Source organism: Ursus maritimus, unplaced genomic scaffold, assembly GCF_017311325.1.
Source record: "Ursus maritimus isolate PB19 unplaced genomic scaffold, ASM1731132v1 scaffold_18, whole genome shotgun sequence".
Lineage (NCBI taxonomy): Eukaryota > Metazoa > Chordata > Mammalia > Carnivora > Ursidae > Ursus > Ursus maritimus.
The window spans coordinates 50,523,952-50,544,436 of NW_024424230.1; the positions used below are offsets into that span (position 1 = coordinate 50,523,952).

General features: G+C 34.7%; 1 protein-coding gene across 3 annotated transcripts in view; it reads right to left on the reverse strand.

The window, feature by feature from the left end:
* The window catches only part of METTL4 (methyltransferase like 4), an 80,593-nt gene that overhangs the window by 58,086 nt on the left and 2,022 nt on the right, over positions 1-20,485 (reverse strand). For all 3 annotated transcript variants that reach the window (XM_040632686.1, XM_008690411.2, XM_040632685.1), the window contains exons 2-5: positions 20,075-20,478; positions 18,119-18,181; positions 8,702-9,071; positions 6,627-6,696 (exon numbers count right to left, since the gene is read on the reverse strand). In XM_040632686.1, the coding sequence (XP_040488620.1) occupies positions 6,627-6,696; positions 8,702-9,071; positions 18,119-18,181; positions 20,075-20,470 (899 nt within the window). In that variant the 5' untranslated portion in view covers positions 20,471-20,478. The remainder of the gene's footprint in view (positions 1-6,626; positions 6,697-8,701; positions 9,072-18,118; positions 18,182-20,074; positions 20,479-20,485) is intronic.

Genomic DNA, 20,485 nt, shown 5'->3' on the forward strand with positions numbered 1-20,485 from the left:
ACATTACCAACCAAGTAGGGCCACCCCAGCACACTCCAGACCCCTGGACCACTCCAGCTCCAGCTATCCCTCAAAGGCGGTCCCCATGCAGTATGCCCCAGGTCCCCAACCACATCAGCCCTAGCTCCAGCCATCCTGCCAAAGCAGCCCTGACACAGCATTCTCCAGGACCGAACTGGCCTGTGCCCCCAGTACAGCACATCCTGGGACATACTCACCCTATGCCCACTTCCACTCCAGCAATTCCACAGAAGTGGCCACAGCTCAACATGTCCCAGGACCTCCACGCCATGCCCACTCCAGCTCCAGCCAGGCTGCCAAAGCCACCAGGCATACAGTCTATGCAGCAGACAGTCCTACATAAGGCCACTCCTTCAATACCCAGAGAGTTAGCTTTTACAGCTAATTCATGGAAACACACACAGAAAGTCAAACTAAATGAGGAGACAGAGAAGTATGTTCCAAACAAAACAACAACATAAAACCCCAGAAAAAAAGGAAAACCTAAAGAAAAGGAGATAAGTCATTTACCTGATAAAGAGTTCAAAGTAATGATCATAAAGATGCTCACCAAACACAGGAGAGGAATGGAAGAACACAGTGACGACTTCAACACAGAAACACAAAATATAAAAAAGAACCAATCAGAGTGGAGGAATACAATAACTGAAATGAAAAGACACTAGAAAGAACCAAAAGCAGATTACATGATAGAAAAGAATGAATCAGCAATCTGGGAAGAGAGAATAGTGAAAATTACACAAAGAAAACAGAAAAAAGAATTTTTTTTTAATGAGGACACTTTTAAGGGACCTCTGGAACAACAAGCATACCAGCATTCACATTGTATGGGTCCCAGAAGGAAAAGAGAGAGGAAAGGGCCAGAAAATTTGAAGAAATAATGGCTGAAAATTTCCCTAACTTGGGAAAGGAAACACATATCCAATGCAAAAAAGCATAGAGTCCCTAATAAAATGAAACCAACGAGATCCAGCAAGACATATTATAAATAAAATGGCAAAAGTTAAAGATAATGAGAGAATGTTGAAGGCAGCAATAAAAAAACAAATAGTCATAGATGAGGAAAATCCCATAAGATAATCAGCTCATTTTTCAATAAAAACTTTGCAAGCCAGAAGGAGTGCCAGGATGTATTTAAAGTACTGAAAAGGAAAAACTTACAAGCAAAAATATTCTATTCAGCAAGGCTTTCATTCAGAATTGAAAGAGATAAAAGGTTTCCCAGACAAGCAAAAACTAAAGGAATTCACCCCAACTAAACCAGCCTTACAAGAAATGTTAAAAGATCTTCAAGCAGAAAAGAAAATGCCATGAATAAAAACAAGAAACTATATGAAAGAAAAAAATCTCCCTCTTAAAGGCAAAAGTGTAGTAAAGGCAGCACATGAACCAATGAAAAAGCTAGTATGAGGTTAAAGACAAAAAGTAAACTCAGCTTTAACTACAATAAGTAGATAAGGGATACACTAAATAAAAAGATATAAAATATGACGTCAAAAACAAAATGTTGAGAGGCAGTAAAAAAGTAGTGCTTTTAGAATGCATTCAAACTGAAACAACTAACAGCTTAAAATAGACTGCTATATACCTAGGTCAATATATATATTTATATACTTTGTAAGAACCACAGTCCAAGAAGCTACAATAGATATACAAAAAATAAAAACAAAAGAACCCAAACATAACTCTAAAGAAAACCATCAAATCACAAAGGAAGAGACCAAAGGAAGGACAAATAAACAGAGAAGTACAAAAATAACCAGAAAACAATTAAAATGTCAGTAAGTACATGCCTATCAATAATTACTTTAAATATAAATGGCCAAAAATGCTCCAATTATAAGACATAGGGAAGCTAAACTGCTGGAAAAAACAAGACCCATCTATATGCTGCCTGCAAGAATCTCACTTCACATCTAAAGACAAACATAGACTAAAAAGAAAGGGATGGAAAAAGGTATTCCATGCAAATAAAAACAAAATGAAGGCTCAAGTACCAATACTCATATCAGACAAAACAGACTTTACAACAAAGACTTCAACAAAAGATAAACAAAAGCATTACATAATGATAAAGAGGTCAACCCAAGAAGATAATATAACAGTTACAAATATTTATGTACCCAGAATAGTAGCACCTAAATATATAAACCAATTAAAAGACCTAAAGGAAGAAATTGACATTAATACAATAATGATAGAGAACTTCGAGACCCCACTTACATCAATGCATAGATCATCCAGAAAATCGATAAGGAAACACTGCCCTTAACATATTTGACCAGATGGACTTAATATATATACAGCACATTTCACCCAAAAACTGCAGAATGCACATTTTTTTCAATGATACATGGAACATTCTTCAGGACAGATCATATATTAGGCCACAAAACAAGTCTCAATAAATTTAAAAAGACTTAAATCATATCGAGCATCTTTTCCAACAACAGTATGAAACTAGAAATCATTTACAAGAAGAAAACTAAAAAAAAATAATAATAAGATAAAATAAACAAGTAGATACTAAGAAACATTACTAACAACCAATGGGTAAACAAAAAAATCAAAGAGGAGATCAAAAAATACTTTGAGACAAATGAAAATGGAAACACAATTTTCCAAAATTGCAACAAAAGCAGTTCTACGAGGGAAGTTCATAGCAATATAAACCTACCTAAAAAAAATAAGAAAAAACCCCAAGTAAACAATCTAACCTAAACTAGAAAAAGAAGAACAAAGCCCAAAGCTAGTGGAAGGAAGGAAATAATAAAGATTAGAGCGGAAATAATTGAAATAGAAACTAAAAAAGAAAAAAAATCAATGAAATTAAAACCTGATTCTTTGAAAAGTTAAAATTGAAAAACTCTAGCCAGACTCATCAAGAAAAAAAGAAAAGGCTCAAATGAATAAAAACAAAAATGAAAGAAAAGTTACAACTGAAGCCACAAAAATACATAGGAGACTATATGCCAACAAAACAGGAAACCTAGAAGAAATGGATAAATTCCTAGAAACACACAACCTTCCAAGACTGAATCACAAAGAAATAGAAAATATGAATATTCCAATTACGAGTAATGAAATTGAATCAGTAATTTAAAAACTCCCAGAAAACAAAAGCCCAGGACCAGACTGCTTCATATATGAATTCTACCAAACATTTAAAGAAGAGTTAGTAACTATCCTTCTCAAATTATTCCAAAAAAATTAAAGAGGAAGAAATGCTACCAAACTCATTTTACAAGGCCAGCATAATCAAAGATACCACTAAAAAAAAAGGCCAATATCCCCAGTGAACATAGATGCAAAAATCCTCTTCAAAATATTAGCAAATCAAAATCAACAATACATTAATAGGATCATACACCACGATCCAGTGAAATTTACCAACATAATATACCACATTAACAAGATTAAAGATAAAAAGATGATCATGTAAATAGATGCAAAAGAGCATTTGACATATGTAACATCCATTTATGATAAAAACCCTCAACACAGCAGGTATAGAAAGAACATACAAAGTATAATAAAGGCCAGATATGATAAACTCTCAGCTAACATTATACTCAATGGTGAAATGCTAAAAGCTTTTCCTCTAACATAAGAAACAAGACAAGGATACCCATTCTCACAATTTATTCAACATTGTATTGGAAATCCCAGCCACATCAATTAGGCAAGGGAAAAAAAAATCAAAGGCATCCAAATTGAAAAAGTAGTAAAACTGTCACTAATTGCACATGACATAATATCATATATAGAAAACCATTAAGGCTCTACCAAAAAACTATTAGAACTATTAAAATAATTCAGTAAAGTCACAGGATACAAAATGAACATACAGAAATCTGTTGAATTTCTATACACTAATAACAAGCTATCAGAAAGAAAAATCAAGAAAACAATCCCATTCACAACTGCATCAAAAAGAACAAAATACCTAGAAAAATACCTAGAAAAAAATTTAACCTGTGAAAGACCTGTCCTCTGAAGAGTATAAAATGAAAAAAATTGAAGACAACACATAAATGGAAATATATACTGTGCTCATGGACTGGAAGAATTAATATTGTTAGAATGTCTAACAATGATTAATGCAGATTAATGACTTAATGCAGTCCCTATCAGGGCACCTGGGTGGCTCAGTCAGTTAAGTGTCTACCTTCAGCTCAGGTCATGATCCCAGGGCGCTGGGATCAAGTCCCACATTGGGCTCCCTGCTCCACAGGGAGTCTGCTTCTCCTTCTGCCTCTCTCGTTCTCTCAATATCTCTCTCTCTCTCTCACTCATTCTCTCTCAAATAAATAAATAAAATCTTTTTTTAAAAAAAAAGGAATTAACACAATCCCTATCAAAATACCAATGGCATTTTTAACAGAACTAGAACAAAGAGTCCTAAAATGTGTATAGAACCACAAAAGACCCTAAATAGCCAAAGTGATCTTACAAAAAAACAAAGCTGGAGGTTATCATGCTTCCTGACTTCAAAATATGTTAAAAAGCTATACTAATAAAAACAGTATGGTACTGGTACAAAAAAAAACCACACAAACATCAATGCAACAGAATAGAGAGCCCAAAAATAAACCCACACATATACAATCACCATTTGGCAATTGCCTTAATAATAATTGATTTGGGCAAGACTCAGCAATAGATGCCGTATTAGTTTTCTATTGCTGCTTTCAGAAATGTCAATTTCATGAAACACCAGAAAAGACTCAGGAACTTCCAAATTAAAGGATTTTAAAGAGGGGCACCTGGGTGGCAGAATGGGTTAAGCCTCCAACTCTTGGTTTCAGCTTAGGTCATGATCTCAGCATCCTGAGATCAAGCCCACATTGGGCTCTGCGCTCAGCGCAGAGTCTGCTTGAGATTTTCTCTCCCTCTCCCTCTGCCCCTCCTCCTCATTCATTCTCTCTCTCTTTCTCTCTCGCAAATAATAAAATAAATCTTTTTTAAAAAGTATACTAAAGAGACATGACAAGCGAATATAAGTCATCATCCAAGATTTTATTTTGCTATGAAGGACGTTTCTGGGATAACTGGGAAAACTGGAATAAAGTGTATGGATTAGATACTATCAATAACAGTACTGTATCAATGTTAATTACCTATTTTGACAATTGCGTTGTAATTATACGAGAGAATTTCTTTGTTTTCAGGAAATATAAAATGAAATTATTTCAAAGCACCTTATTTTCTCTTATTTTCAAATGGTTTTTAAAAAATTATGTATAGATATATTTACACACACAAACACATAGAGAACAGATACATGAATATTTTGTATGATTCTTGCAACTTTAAGAGAAAAAAAATCCCATTGTAGAGCTCATAAACAAAAAAGCATAAGAAAGCTGGAGATAATTGAGGGGATAAAGAAACTTCATATGAAATTGAAGTCAAGGTAACAGAATTGCCAGGCTAGAAATTGAACATTGAGAGGAAATAGAACTGAAGATATTCACTAGAATGGAGAGAAAAACTTAAAAGTTTTAAAAAGCTATTAAAAGGAAATGTCCTCTCAGTAATTAATTGAACTGATCACTCTAAGAGGTGACATAAACAAAAAAGGAGACATAAAACAAATTTAAGATGGAATAGACAAATTCATTCATAGCAGCTCCTGAGGAAAACTATACAGGCATACCTCAAAGACACTGCAGGTTCAGTTCCAGACCACCACAACAAAGCTATATCACTTTAATAAAGTGAGTCAAATATAATTTTGGGGCTTTCCAGTGCATGTAACAGTTATGTTTACACTATACTGTAGTCAACTAAGTATGCAATGGCATTATGTCTAAGAAAACAACATACATACTTCATTGCTAAAAAATGCTAACCATCATCTGAGCTTTCGGTGAGTCATAATCTCTGTTCACAGAAGACCAAAACAAACATAATATTGAAAAAGTTTGAAATATTGCAAAATGTGACACAAAGAGAGCAAATGCTGTTGGAAAACTGGTGCCAATAGATGAGCTCAATGCAGGGCTGCCACAAACCTTCAATTATTTTTTAAAAAGGCAATATCTGCAAAGTACAATAAAGTGAAGCACGACAAAACAAGGTATGCCCTATTTTGGCACATATTTCTAAACTTTAAAATGTGATATCAAAGGAGGCAAAAATGTTGCCCTTTGGTGTTACGGCAATACCCCTGAACTGGCTCAGTCAGTAACCTCAGTCATTAGTAAGTATATTATTTGTGACATTCTTATACCTATACGTCATTGTAGTGCAAGACAATTACCTAATTAAGGGAATTCAAAACTGAACTGAAAATATTTTAGTAGCTTCAGACAACCCACATCCCAAAGTAATACGTTTAGCAATATAACCAGAATGTAAAAAGGACAATAGCTTTTAGAAAAGTATGGGGTGCCTGGGGGGTTCAGTCAGTTAAGCACCTGACTCTTGGTCTCAGCTCAGATCTTGATCTCAGGGTCGTGAGTTCAGGCCCCACGTTGAGGTGGGGACATGGAGCCTACTTGCTGGACATGGAGCCTACTTAATTGAAACACGAAACAACAACTACAACAACAACAACAATAATACAAGGCATATCTAATAGACAATTTATTTACACTTACCTGTTACTTCTTTTAACTGATTTGTTCTGCCACGGTGGATCTATCACAATTACATCATATGTTTTCCTACCTGAAAACAAACGCACAACTTCAGAAAACACCTACCAGATTCTGTAGGTGATCACTTTAAAAACTAAAGTGCATTGACTACAGACACAGATATAATGGAATGCAACAAAAGGACTTAACATTTATTCAAACAGAATAATTTTTAAAAATTGAGATTTCCCTTATCATTTAGTACCACAGGGATTTTAACATAAGTTCACCTATTGCTATTTTTGCAAAGACTACCTGAAAATAACTACAGCTCACTTAGCTGGACACCAATCATTTGTAATTGCCCTTTATGTCTTGACAGCCGTATTAATATGGTCCTTTCAAACCTAAATGGGTTTTTGTTTTGTTTTTTCATTTTTTTGCTTTACTTTTTTTAAGTATTTCATTTTGAAATAACTTATCTTAAAACTGATACACTGACCATAATAAAACTTCCTCAATTGTCTACAGGTATCTTTTCCTCTGGCCAAAGCAGGATCACACACTGCATCTTAAATGCCATGTCTCCTCAATCTCTTCCAATCGGGGAACGTTCCTCAGTCTTTCTTTGTCACTTATGACCTTGATACGCTGAAGGCTATTGGCCAGTTATTTTATAGAATATCTCTTAATTTGGGTTTGGTATTTCCTTGTGATTAAATTTAGATTATTAACTTTTGGCAAGAATACTACCAAGTAATCAGGAAATACAAGATGTCAAAATGTCTCATTATTGGTGATACTACCTTTAATCACTTGGCTAAAGGATTGTCTAACAGGTTTCTCCAGTTTTCACTTTGTAATTAACAAGAATCTTGTAAGGAGATACTTTGCAACTGGGCAAATACCCTGTGTCTCATCTTTTCACCTACTATTTCGACAGTTAATTACTATGGTGTTTGCCAAATAGAAACTTTCTAGTTCCATCATACCACCCACGTTTATTAACTGGAATTTTACTGTAAGGAAGAGCTGTCCTTTCTGCTTTTATAAACACAGGTATATTTTGGTAAATGTACAATTTCACAAATAATCAAAACAGTGCAAATTAAAATGAGGAAGTAATGGTTTTTAAACTATAAAAGTGACAAAAATAAAAAACACAAAACAATGTTCAAACATAACATAATTTTCCCATTAATTTATTATACTGTCATTTACCCTGAAGAATTTATGACACTGTGACATGAATAAACACTCATGTGTAACATGGCTTGACAGCAATTAAAAGAAGCTTTTCCTTAATGAACTATGTCATTTAATAACTTAAAATTTTTATATTAAATATCCAAATAACAATAAATAGCATATTAAATTTCAACCATACATTTCTTTCCTACTTCATCTCTTAGATTATGACTTATTAAATACATATAAATCCCTGAGATAAGGAGTTGATGCAGATTAATTCATTTAATCTTCAAAATGACCTTCAGAAGTAGATTATTATCATAACTATTTTATAAACTAGGAAACTGAGGCTCAGTTTTGTGAAGTGAATAGCTCAAAGATGAACGGTTAAGCTTTAGAATCTAAATTCAAATTCAGGTGTGTATGACTGTGGACTTCAGTCTTTAAATTTTGTTGACATTACACAGGAAAATATTTCAAGAAATTTTAGACAATAAACTAGAACACTAGCTTAAAATGTCACCTAAAAGGCTACGGTGTTAATATTCATATCTGAAGTGCTCCTACTTTGCTATAAAGAAAAGTTAAATAAAATCATTTAGCCAAGCCGATTGTATCATGAATTCTTAAGTGCAGAGCAGTGAAAGCATTTGCTTTTTTGGGGACCAATTACTTTTTGACTCTTTGTTCACCAGTCTTATTTTTTAATTTTTTCAAAATTTTTAAATGTTTTTAAATCAAAAGTCAGAACTTTAAAATTAAATTTAAAAGAAAAAATCACACAGAGAAAATTAAGCACTTATTCTATCCTCATAATGTTGACCCACATTCAGCATTCAGACTAGTTGTTGACTTCTGAGGCCACAAAAAAATTGTATTTTTCTAATAACACAGTAATTACTTACAGTTCAGAAGTGGATGCATGCAAGAAATGTCAGACAAAAGAAAACTGCTTTTTGGTGGCACCAGGTATTTCTGTCCCATTAAAGTAATCATTTTTGTAAAGCTAGAGTTGTTTTCAACAACCCGTGAAAATAAATCCTGTTCTGTCACAGATACATCTTCTCCCATCAATTGTAACGCCTGAAGTTCCATTTCATTCAGAGAAGGCAAATGCTTTGCCATTGCACATAATTCTGACAAATTGCAGGTATCAAGTGGTAAAGTAATGGGCTCACTACACTTGTCCCAGTTTTCAGAAAGTGGATGAAGAAAGCCACTTTTGAGACCTTCTTGGATTAACTCTGAAGAGCCATCCAAAATCAGTCCCCTGATCTGTAAGAAAAATTTGTTAAGGTACGTTAAAAGATCATTTACATTAAAACAATTCTCTAAATAATGAAATTCTTACTGTGCTTTGAATATTTGAACTTATGGACTGAAATCAATATTTTAAAGCTTACACTAAAATAAGTTTATGATAAAATGTAAAGGCAAGAATGTGTAAGTATACCTTTGAATTGCTGTTTCTTAAATGTGGAATAAAACAAACCTCATATCACTTACAATTAAATAACCAAGCAATGCACATAAAAAGACATTCTTAAAAATGTATTAAAATGAATCTGAAATAAAGATGAATTTGATAACATGACTGTTTCTAGAAGAAAGCAGAATTTTAATCTATAAAGCAAACTGAATTTAAATCACATTTAATATTAAATTTTTCTAGTGATCTAATTTTAAAATAAACTTACCTTTGAATGTATACTTCTTAAATTGTAAAGAAAAAAAAGTAACTGTTAAACAAACATCTAAACAAAGTTTTGCAAAAATACAACTACGATAATTAGAAAATTAAAATCTAAGTTCCGCTTCTGGGAAAGATGCAATACCAGAAGTCAGATTTAACTTTTCATCTGAAATTACTTTTTAAAAAAGGATATAGTGTAATTTTTTTAAAAGGCTTTCAGACCTTAGATGGATGTCAAGTAGTGAAAAATACTGGTCCCAAAAAAGGAGAAACGAATGATTGTTCCAGCTTACTGCCTTGAGAAAGTCTCCAGGCAGCAGCACAGCGAAGGAGACCCATTCAGAGTCCAACAGTCTCTGAGCTGAGAAGATGCAGCTGGAAGTCTGTAAAGGTCAAAGCAGCTAGTTTGCAGGGCAGGATACCAAAGAGGAGAGAGCTGCACAGAGATAGAGTTCTCAAAAGCTGCAGGAAGGTCCACTCAAGTCTCCCCAAGGTCAGGGAAAGAAATGATGTGAAATGATCAGAGGCAACAATCCACAGAGCTCACACAGGGCTGGGAACAGTGCTCCCACCAGCCAAAACGGAAAATCTCCTAATTTACAAGGCATCAGGTAGACTACTCAAAAGGGTATACTGCCTCATGAGTGGGGGGAAAAATAGCTCTAAAGACTGCTCTGGTCCTAACTAAAAAACCTTAAAACAAGCTTCAAAACTTTAAAACAAAGTCATAAAAGGATCAACCAATTTCAAAGTAACTTTGTCCAAAAACAAAGTTCAAGATTATTTATGGAATTGAAATGTTGCTTTCATGGAATATGAAAATATTAGTGCCCAACAAACTAAAATTGAAATGTCTTACAAAAAATAAAAAATTACCGGAAATATAAAGAAGCAAGAAAATGTAACACATTATAGAGAAATAACAGAACTCAATAGAAACACACAGGAATAACACAGATGATACAAAGAGTAGAAAAGGCTGGATAGGTTTACTTGCAGCCCATTTAAAAGATTAGGAACAAAAGTAGAAAAGTATAATAAGGCACTTATTATAACCATATTCGTATGTTCAAAAAGGTACAGAAAAAAATGAGAATGTTAAAGAGACACAAAAACTACTTTAAAAAATCAAGCTTCTAAAGAAGAAAACTGCATACCACAGAAATATTGTGGGTTGGGTTCCGGATCACTAGAATAAAGCCAAGTTATTGCAATAAAGTCAATCAATTGAAGGCAAGGGCTGTAAGCTGCAAAAGATTCACCTGTTTTTTAATAAATCAGACTATATGTTATTTTCTATAATCATTACATTTTTTTGTCCCTTTGGTGCAGTCTTTCTCAAAATACGGTATTTGGACTACCTCCATTGGAATCACCTGGAAGTTGTTAAAAATCAAATTCCTAGTCCCATACAGGAGACGTTGGGGGTTTAGTTCCAGGCCACCACAATAAAGTGACTATTGCAATAAAGTGAGTCAAATTAATTTTTTGGTTTCCCAGTGCATATAAAAGTTATATTTATACTGTACCATTGTCTATTAAGGACTCAATAGCATTACAACCTTAAAAACAATGTATATACCTTAACTTAAAAATACCTTATTGCTAAAAAATGCAAACTATTATCTGAAATTTCAGAAGTCATATTCTTTTTGCAGGTGGAGGGTCTTGCCTCCGTGTTGATAGCTGTTGACTCATTAGGGTGGTAGTTGCTGGAGGCTGAGGCAGCCATGGCAATTTTTTAAAGTAAGACAACGACGAAGTTTGCTGCATCAATTGACTCTTCATGAATGCAGCATTTTACCCACAACAGAACTTCTTTCCAAATTAGAGTCAATCCTCTCAAACCCTGTCACTGCTTTACCAACTAAGTTTATGGAATATTCTAAGTCCTCTGTTGTCATTTCAACAATGCTCACAGCATCTTCACCAGGAGTAGATTCCACCTGAAGGAACCATTTCTTTGTTCGTCCGTCAGAAGCAACCCCCTCCTCCACTAAAGCTTTATCATGAGATTGCAGCCATTTGGTCATATCTTCAGGCTCCACTTCTAATTCTGGTTCTCTTGCTGTTTCCACCACATCTGCAGTGACTTCCTCCACTGAAGTCTGGAACCCCTCAAGGTTCCCCACAGAGGTGGAATCAACTTCTTCCACACTCCTGGTAATGTGGATATTTTGACCTCTTCCCATGAATCACAAATGTTCTTAATGGCATCTACAATAATGAATCTTTTCCAGAAGACTTTCCACTGACTTTGTGCCCAGATCCATCAGAGGAATCACTGTCTGTGGAGGCTACAGCCCTATGGCATGTATTTCTTCAATAATAACATTTGAGTTGAAATTACTCCTTGATCCATGAGCTGCCAAATGGATTTCGTGTTAGCAGGCAGGAAAGCAACATACATCTAATTGCGCATCTCCACCAGAGCTCTCGGGTCACCAGGTGCATTATTAGTAAGTACTATTTTGAAAAGCATCTTTTTTTCTGAGCACTGGGTCTCAACAGGGGGTTTAAAAGATCCAGTAAGCCATGTTGTAAACAGATGTGCTGTCATCCTGGCTTTGTTGCTCCACTTACAGAGCCAACGCATGGTAAATTTAGCATAATTCTTTTTTTAAGATTTATTTATTTTAGAGAAAGAGAGAGAGTATGAACAGGGGCAGAGGGAGAGGGAGAAAATCCTCAAGCAGACTCCCTGCTGAGCACGGAGCCTGACACAGAGCTTGATTCCAGGACCCCAAGATTATGACCCAAGCCGAAATCAAGAGTCAGACGCTTAACCAGCTGAGCCACCAGGTGCCCCGATTTAGAATGATTCTTAAGGGCCCTAGAATTTTCAGAATAGCAAATGAGCATTGACATCGACTTAAAGTCACCAGCTTCATTAGCCCCTAGCAGAAGAGTCAGCCTGTTCCTTCAAACTTGCATGTCAGGCATTCTCCTCATCTACCTATGAAATTCCTAGATGGCATCTTCTTCCAACAGAAGGGTGTTTCATCTACATTGAGAATCTGTTCAGTGTAGCCACCTAGGTAATGATCTTAGCTGCCTCATCTGAGTCACTGGCGGCAGCTTCTCCATCAGCACCTGCTGCTTCACCTTGCACTTTGATGTTACAGAGGCAGCTTCTGAAACCTCATGAACCAACCTCTGCTGGCTTCAAACTCTTCTTCTACAACTTCCTCACACCTACTCTCAGCCTTCACAGAACTGGAGAGAGTCAGGGCCTTGCTCTGGATTAGGCTTTGGCTTAAGGGAATGTTGTGGCTGGTTCAGTCTTCTAACCAGACCACTCAAACTCTCTCCATATCAGCAATAAGGCTGATTTCACTTATCATTCATATGTTCACTGGGTTAGCACTTTAAATTTCCTTCAAGAACTTTTGCCTTGCATTCACAACTTGGCTAACAGTTTGCTGCAAGGGGCCTAGTTTTCAGCATATTTCAGCTTTTAATCTGCCTTCTTCACTAAACTTAATCATTTCCAGCTTTTGATTTAAAGCATAAGACATATTGGGGTTCTTGAGTGGCTCAGTTGGTTAAGCATCCGACTCTTGATTTCGGCTCAGGTCATGATCTCAGGTCATGAAATCGAGCCCTAAATCGGGCTCCGTGCTGGCTGTTGAGCCTGTTTAAGTCTCTCTCTCCCTCTCCCTCTGCCCTTCTACCTCCCTGCCCCCGCTCTCCTTCAAAAAAAAAAATAGGGGTACCTGGGTGGCTCAGTCAGTTAAGCATCTGCCTTCAGCTCGGGTCATGATCCCAGGGTCCTGGGACTGGAGCCCCACATTGAGCTCTGCTCAGCAGGGTTTCTGCTTCCCCCTCTGCCCCTTCCCCTGCTCGTGTTCTCTCTCTCTCTCTCTCACTCACTATCTCTCTCTCAAATAAAATCTTTAAAAAAAAAAATTTGAAGTATGAGACATGCAACTCTTCCTTTCACTTGAACACTTGGAGGCAATTGCAGGGATACTGATTAACCTAATTTCAAGACTGCTGTATCTCGGGCAATAGGGAGGCCCAAGGAGAGGGAGAGAGACAGGGGAATGGCTTGTTGGTGGAGGAGTGAGAGCACACAACATTTATCAATTAAGTTTGCCATCTTATATGTGCGCAGCTTGTGCTGCCCCAAAACAATGAGAATGGTAACATCAAAAATCACTCATCACAGGTCACCATGACGAATGTTCTAATAACAAAAAAGTTTAAAATACTGCGAGAATTATCTAAATGTGATATAGAGACACAAAGTGAGCAAATGCTGTTGGAAAAACGGCACTGATAGACTTGTTTGATGCAGGGTTGCCACAAACTCTCATTTTTTAAAAAGTGTGATATCTGCAAAGTGCAATAAAGCAAAGCACAATAAAACAAGGTATGCCTGTTCAATGCAAAAAGGAAATATATACTAGGTTGTATTAACAGCAGGCACTGAAGAAGAAAAGATTAGTGTACTTGAAAACAACACAAAAGTATCTAAAATGAAGAGGACAGAAAAAATATTTGAAGAGGTAATGGCCAAAAAATTTCCAAATTTGCTGAAGACTATTAATTCATAGATTCAAGCTCAAAAAACAGAGGAGGGGGAAACTGCATTAAGGAACATCATAATCAAATTGCTAAAAATCAATAATAAAGAAAAAATGTTCAAAGCAGCCAAAGACTTTACTTTCAACCAAGATGGAGTCTCGGGAACAATAGCTTTCAAGACATAGGACATCAGGCAATAAAGGACAATGAAAGAAATCATAGGTAAGCCCTATGACTGCCCCAGCAAACTGCCTGGGAAGTTTCCAGGCCACAAGAAAAAAGAATCTGGACAGAGCCTAGGAAAAATCCAGAGCTGAGTATACAAAGCAGAGAATATAGGGAGGTCAAGACAAGAATTCACAGGACAGAGTACCAGACAGAAAAGAGCTACACAGAGAGAGAACTATGTAGATCTGTATGTAGTCACACTGGAGAAATCCCCCTATGTACTGATGTGCTTACGTGTATGAGGGAATTATCCAAGGCCAGGAAAAGAACCACCCAAAGGATAGAAGCAGCTCCCACAGAGCCAAGAAGTTCCCACAGGGCCAAGAATGGTGCCTGTTTCCAGTATTCAGACTGAGAAACCTCATGATTCACCAGGCAAATGGGAGACAATTTACCATGCATCTCTGAGTGAGGAGAGGCACTGACAGCTGGTCATTTGGAATATATACTACAAACACAAGGATGGTTACACATGAGGAAAAATCAAAACGAAATATTAGTAGAAAAATCACCTTTTCAAAAATCTCCACAGATGCTTAAAAAACATTTCATAAAATTAAATAACCATGTTTGATAATAATAAATAAGAACAGATGGAGGGGTGCCCAAGTGGTTCAGTCAGTTAAGTGTCTGCCCTTGGCTCAGGTCATGGTCCCGGGGTCCTGGGATTGAGCCCCACATCAGGCTCCCTCTCCTTCTGCTCCCCCACTCATGCTCACTTTCTCGCATTCTCTCAAATAATCAATAAAATCTCTTTTAAAAAAAAAAAAGGGTAATAAAAAAGAACAGATGGAAACTTCCTTAACATGCTATTTGCAGATCAGTCCAAAAGCCAGTATTATGCTTAGTAATGAAATCATCTCCACTGAGTCAGAAACAAGACAAGGATACATACTGTCGTGATTTAATACCACATTGTATTTTCTAGCCTATACATTTACAAACGAAAAATAAATTGGAGATAAAATAATTGGAAAGCTATAATTAAAAGTATTCCTATTTTCAGGAGTTACAGGTACTCCCTGGAAAACCCCAGAGATTAAAAGGAAAAAAAAAAGAAAAAAGTACAGCAACTTAAGAAATTGGCAAGATTTTTATAAAGAAAATCTTATAGAATGACAAAAGAAACTGAAACAAATGGAAAGACATATTTGTGTTATCAACATCTTAAAGATGTCAGTAGGCCCTAATTTAATTTACAAATTTGATGCCATAAAAATTCCAATTGCTTCTTTTTCTAACCAGAATTAAATTGATCCTAATGGGAAATTCATATGGGAAAATAAACAAACAAACAAATAGAAAAACTCTGTAAAACAGCAATAAGGATAAAAGGGAGGGTGAGCATACCAAATATTAAAACATACTCATGTTATAAAACCTGAAAAGAGACTGGAAGATAAGACAAATTAAGACATAAAATCCAGAAATAAACTCAAATACATATGGGTATGTGTAACTCACACTTCATACCACGATGAAATCTAAATGAATCGAAGATATACATGTGAAATGAAATAATATTCTAGAAAAAAAAATGGGAAAATTCATTTTTTCCCCATGGAAAAATTCTTTTAAAGCCTTGAAGAAGAAATACCTTTTTAATTATGACTCAAAAATCCATAAGTCATAAAAGAAAAAAAAATAAATTCAACTAAATAAAAATATAATACTGTGTATGTGGTAAAAAATATATATAATTAAAATTAAAATGACAAACTGGTAAAAATATATTTGCGATTTTTATCAGAAACAAAGTACTAGTTCCCCTAACATATAAAGAGCACCTATAAATTAAAGACACAATTTTTTTAATATGCAAAAGAAAGTTTACATAAAAAAATACAAATGGTTTTTAAATGTATGTAAAAATACTTAACTACACTCTTAATAAGGGAATGCAAATTAAAGTCATACTGAAATATTATTTTTTACCCATAAAATTGGCAAAGATCAAAAACAACACATCACATACTGTGATAGCAAGGATGTGGGAAAACAGGCAAAATTACACATTTCTGGTCTGCTAATAAGATGATAAAACCTCTACAGCAGTAATTTGACAGTATTTATCAAAAGGTTCAAAGCTCTGACCAACAGCTTAATTGCTTGAAATGTATCCTGCAGATACACACATATGTATGGACAACAGCATGTGTATAATATACCTAAATGTAAACAGTTCAAGACTAATTAAGTATGAAAGACAATGTGACATAAAACAATCTGTAAAGTATGTTTATCTGAAGGGAAAAAAAAATCAAGGTGCAAAACTGTATCAAGTATGCTACCACCTAAACAAAACCGGAGAAGGGGAATATATGTACATATTGTATTTCATATATGAACACCACCACCACTAGACAAATACACTGAGAGGAGAAAGCAGGTTGACTGAGGGATACGGATTAGAGAAAGACCTACTATATATTCTTCGTACATTTTGAACTTTACCAAATGAATGCATTATCTATCTAAAAATAAAGTTAATATTAAATAAATTAAATAAAATGCAGATCTGATCATGTCATCTGCTTTCAACAGCTTCCCAACACCTGTAATTCTAAATGTCGTAAGACAGTCTTGTAAAATCTCAAATGATCTGTGGCTTCTTATTCCCCCAGTTTCACCTCTAACCATTCTCTCCACATTCCACAGCCCAGCTATCCTGAACCTTTTTCAGCTCCTTAAACAAGCTTTATTACATCTTGCTTTTAAACTTTAACAAAATGCTAGTCTCAAAGCCTAGAATACCCTTCATCACCCTCTTCATGACTAATGCCTACTACAAAGACTCAAACAAAATCAGTGCCTCCATAAAGCTTTCCTTGATACCCCATCCTCAAGTGTAAGTTGGACACGCACATTATGTGCTCTCATTGTACCCTAGAATTGTCCTATGATAGTGCATTTTATGATACTTAGTTTAATTTAGTCATCCGTGTCCCTCAAGAACCTAAGTGCTGAAACAGAAGCACTGTGTTTATCCGTACTTATACTGAAGTCCCAGGGATAACACTTTCTGCTGTACAGTTGGCACTTAATGAATATTTGTAAGCAAACTGAATTAACGTACTTAATGAGTGAATAAATGTATAAATAAGTGAATTAGATAAGAAGAAAGGGAGGGGCACAGATAGATTCATTCAGTAAAAAATAAAAAAATTAAAAAATAACCGGTGTAGATTCTATGTGGGATGATGAAAAAGTTCTGGAGATGGATGCATGGTCATTATGGCACAATATTGTGAATGTACTTAATGCCACTGAATTATACACCTAAAAATGGTAAAACAGCAAATTTTATTATGTATATTTTCCAACAAAAAAGAGAAAAAAATCCTAGGTCCCACCATCAAATTAACTCAACATGTCCAAGACTGCGTTTACTACCATCCCTCCTAAGCCAAATTCCAGCCCCAATTTTCCCATTTCAATCAAAGGGGTTCCTTAGAGAGTTAAAGCTTAAAATACTTGGATACCCTCTGCTTCCTCTCATTTCTTTACTAGGTCCCTTTATTGTTATGTTCTAAAAATACTTCCTTCACATCGTTCATACTCTCTTCTGCAACTATCTTAATAAGTTGTTTTACCTATGGACAAGAGACTTTAAAACTTATCAAATTTCTAAACTTAACCAATATAGTATAAGTTTACTTGTGTTAAATAGTAAAATAGAAGTATATAAAATTTTAATAAAAACTGGTTTGAACTGTTTATTACTATAAAAGTAAAAATAAATCACTCTATTAAATTCTTAACTTAGATCAAAATAATTGCTTAATTTTTAAGAACATCCTTATTCATATTGTTCATTTATACTACTTCACATTAATCTTCCAATGTCATTAAAGAACATTTTACACCTTACCTTTGTATGATATTCCATAGCATCCAATTCACCTTGATTGAAAACAACACATCTTTTACGTTTCTAAAGAGTAAATTACAGGGAGAAAATTATGTTGCCATCTATCACAATATTGGTATTTTGAAATATATTAGTATTTCTTTTTTTATCACATTTTCCATAGTATCTCAGTCTTTAAGAGGTTAATTGACTAGTGAAGTCAAAATCAGTGAAAAGTGTATGGACTAAGGAAATAAGCTTTCCCAAATAAAAAATTACTATTTATTATTATTATTATTATTATTATTATTACTACAAGCATAATGAGTGATAAAAGGTCACCTAAGCCTTATCTGCTATTAATAAGAACTAGTACCAATGATAAAATGTAGCACAGACATCCATGGAAACACAAGAAAACTGTGATGCTGTATAAAGTTACTAGTGTCATCTATCAGTTGATATATATCCTACAATTCTCAACTTCATTTCTGAGGAGAGGAACGATTCATATACTATCATTAAAAAAAAAATCCAGTACACTTTCAATAGCTCTTTATGACTGATCTGAGGGCTAGGTACAAATCGGATATACCAACACTGTTCTGTATCTAACAACTCCATGGAAAAGAACATGTGAGACAGCGCAAAATAGAGCAGGGACTTTGTACCTCTTATTGCTGAAACACCAGTGCTTACATGGTAGCTTACTCCCAGCAGGCTAACAAAAATGTTTGCTGGCTGAATAAATAAATGGACTGAAGATTTAGCCAACTGTATAATTTGCTCTAGCATATCAGAATTAAGGTAAGTTTTGTCAAGATAACTCATTACATACACTCACCTATATTTTTCCATATTAAAATGAGAAATTTACCCAACATAACAGTGAAAACATTAAAAGATGCCCATACTCAGTAAACTGTAAAGGCTTGTTATTATTTCTTTGAATTAGTAATAGTAATGATAAATAATTTATATACTATTTTACTGAAATCTCAGACATTATATGTTTTCTTTCCTATGCCCGACGCACAGCAAAGGGTCAATAAATATTTGTCCAAAGGAAAAAACAGAAGAAATTACAAGATTATTAAAAGTTCTACTTCAGGAAACTAGAACAATGTAATAAATTATCCCTATTACTTTCCTTATTCTATCTAATTCTCAACATGTTTTCTTATTTAGTATCTTTCTTCATGGATCTCAATTATAAGATCCGTGAGGGTACCAACTGTGTTTTTCTTGTTTCATCCCTGTGTGTACAACAGCACACGGAAAGATCTCAAACATTTGTGGGCAAGTAAGAAAGTTATTCCTATCTCTATCAAAGAAAATGTTAATATAATCTATCTGAAATGGGCTTTGTTTAATCACCTCTGAACTCTTCAGAAACATAAAAAGTATTAAAGCATAATTAATTTGATCCTGTATAGCATTCTTGAAACTTCACCAAAAGACCGCACCAGTGTACATACAAATACATATGCTTTAAAAACATACACAATTTTCTATAGTAGCTTTTTACTTTTGTTATTAAAAACTTTACGAAATAACACCCTTCTTGCAAACTTCATTATATGAGCTTATCCCCAATGGACAGGTCTCTAAGAATCTCCCAAAATCCATGAACTGCTTTAGGATTTAGCAGACAAAGCAGCACGTTGTTGAACAAAAACAGTTGTAAAAACATGCAATAAATACAAATGACCAAGCAGAAAGGGTTTTTTTGTTATTATTATTTAGTTTTGTTTTATTTACAGAGCATTCACTTTTGAGCAAACTTTGCTTACTTTTGAATTATGCAAATTTGGTAGAAAGTTAGGTAAGAGTTAAAAATTACATTGGCTATAACTAAAGCCTTCCTACACTTTATTGTTTTTTAGACTTAGTAAATTACAAGATATTTAAGATACTGGAATAATAAACTTCTGCATGTTCTTTAGAAAAATAAAAATGTATTAAAAAACTTTCTACCTTCCCAATAATAGAAATGCGGCTTTCTTCTTTAACACCATCCATTGGATCTTCCTTTTCCTTCCTTTGTCGGCATTCTTTGTGAACAGCTGGAGTTATATAAGGTTTGGTGACATTAAATAGCTCAGATCGAAAAACATATTTCTGTATGAAGATTTCACAGTTTCCTCTGTTTTCATTATCTGGCTTAGTGGTAGAGTCAAAAGCAATAAATGTAGCAGAGGTTCCCAAAGAGATCAAAGAATCCATTTGAAGAGAATCAATGTGGACAGATGAAGTAGGCTCATTTTTACTGCAACAAGGCTCATGATGTTGGTGAAGTTGATAGTTTATGTTGTTAATAAAAGAAAGATGATCTAGTAACCATCCTGGTGACAGCTGGTGCACCACAGACATTCTCTTCTCTTAAAA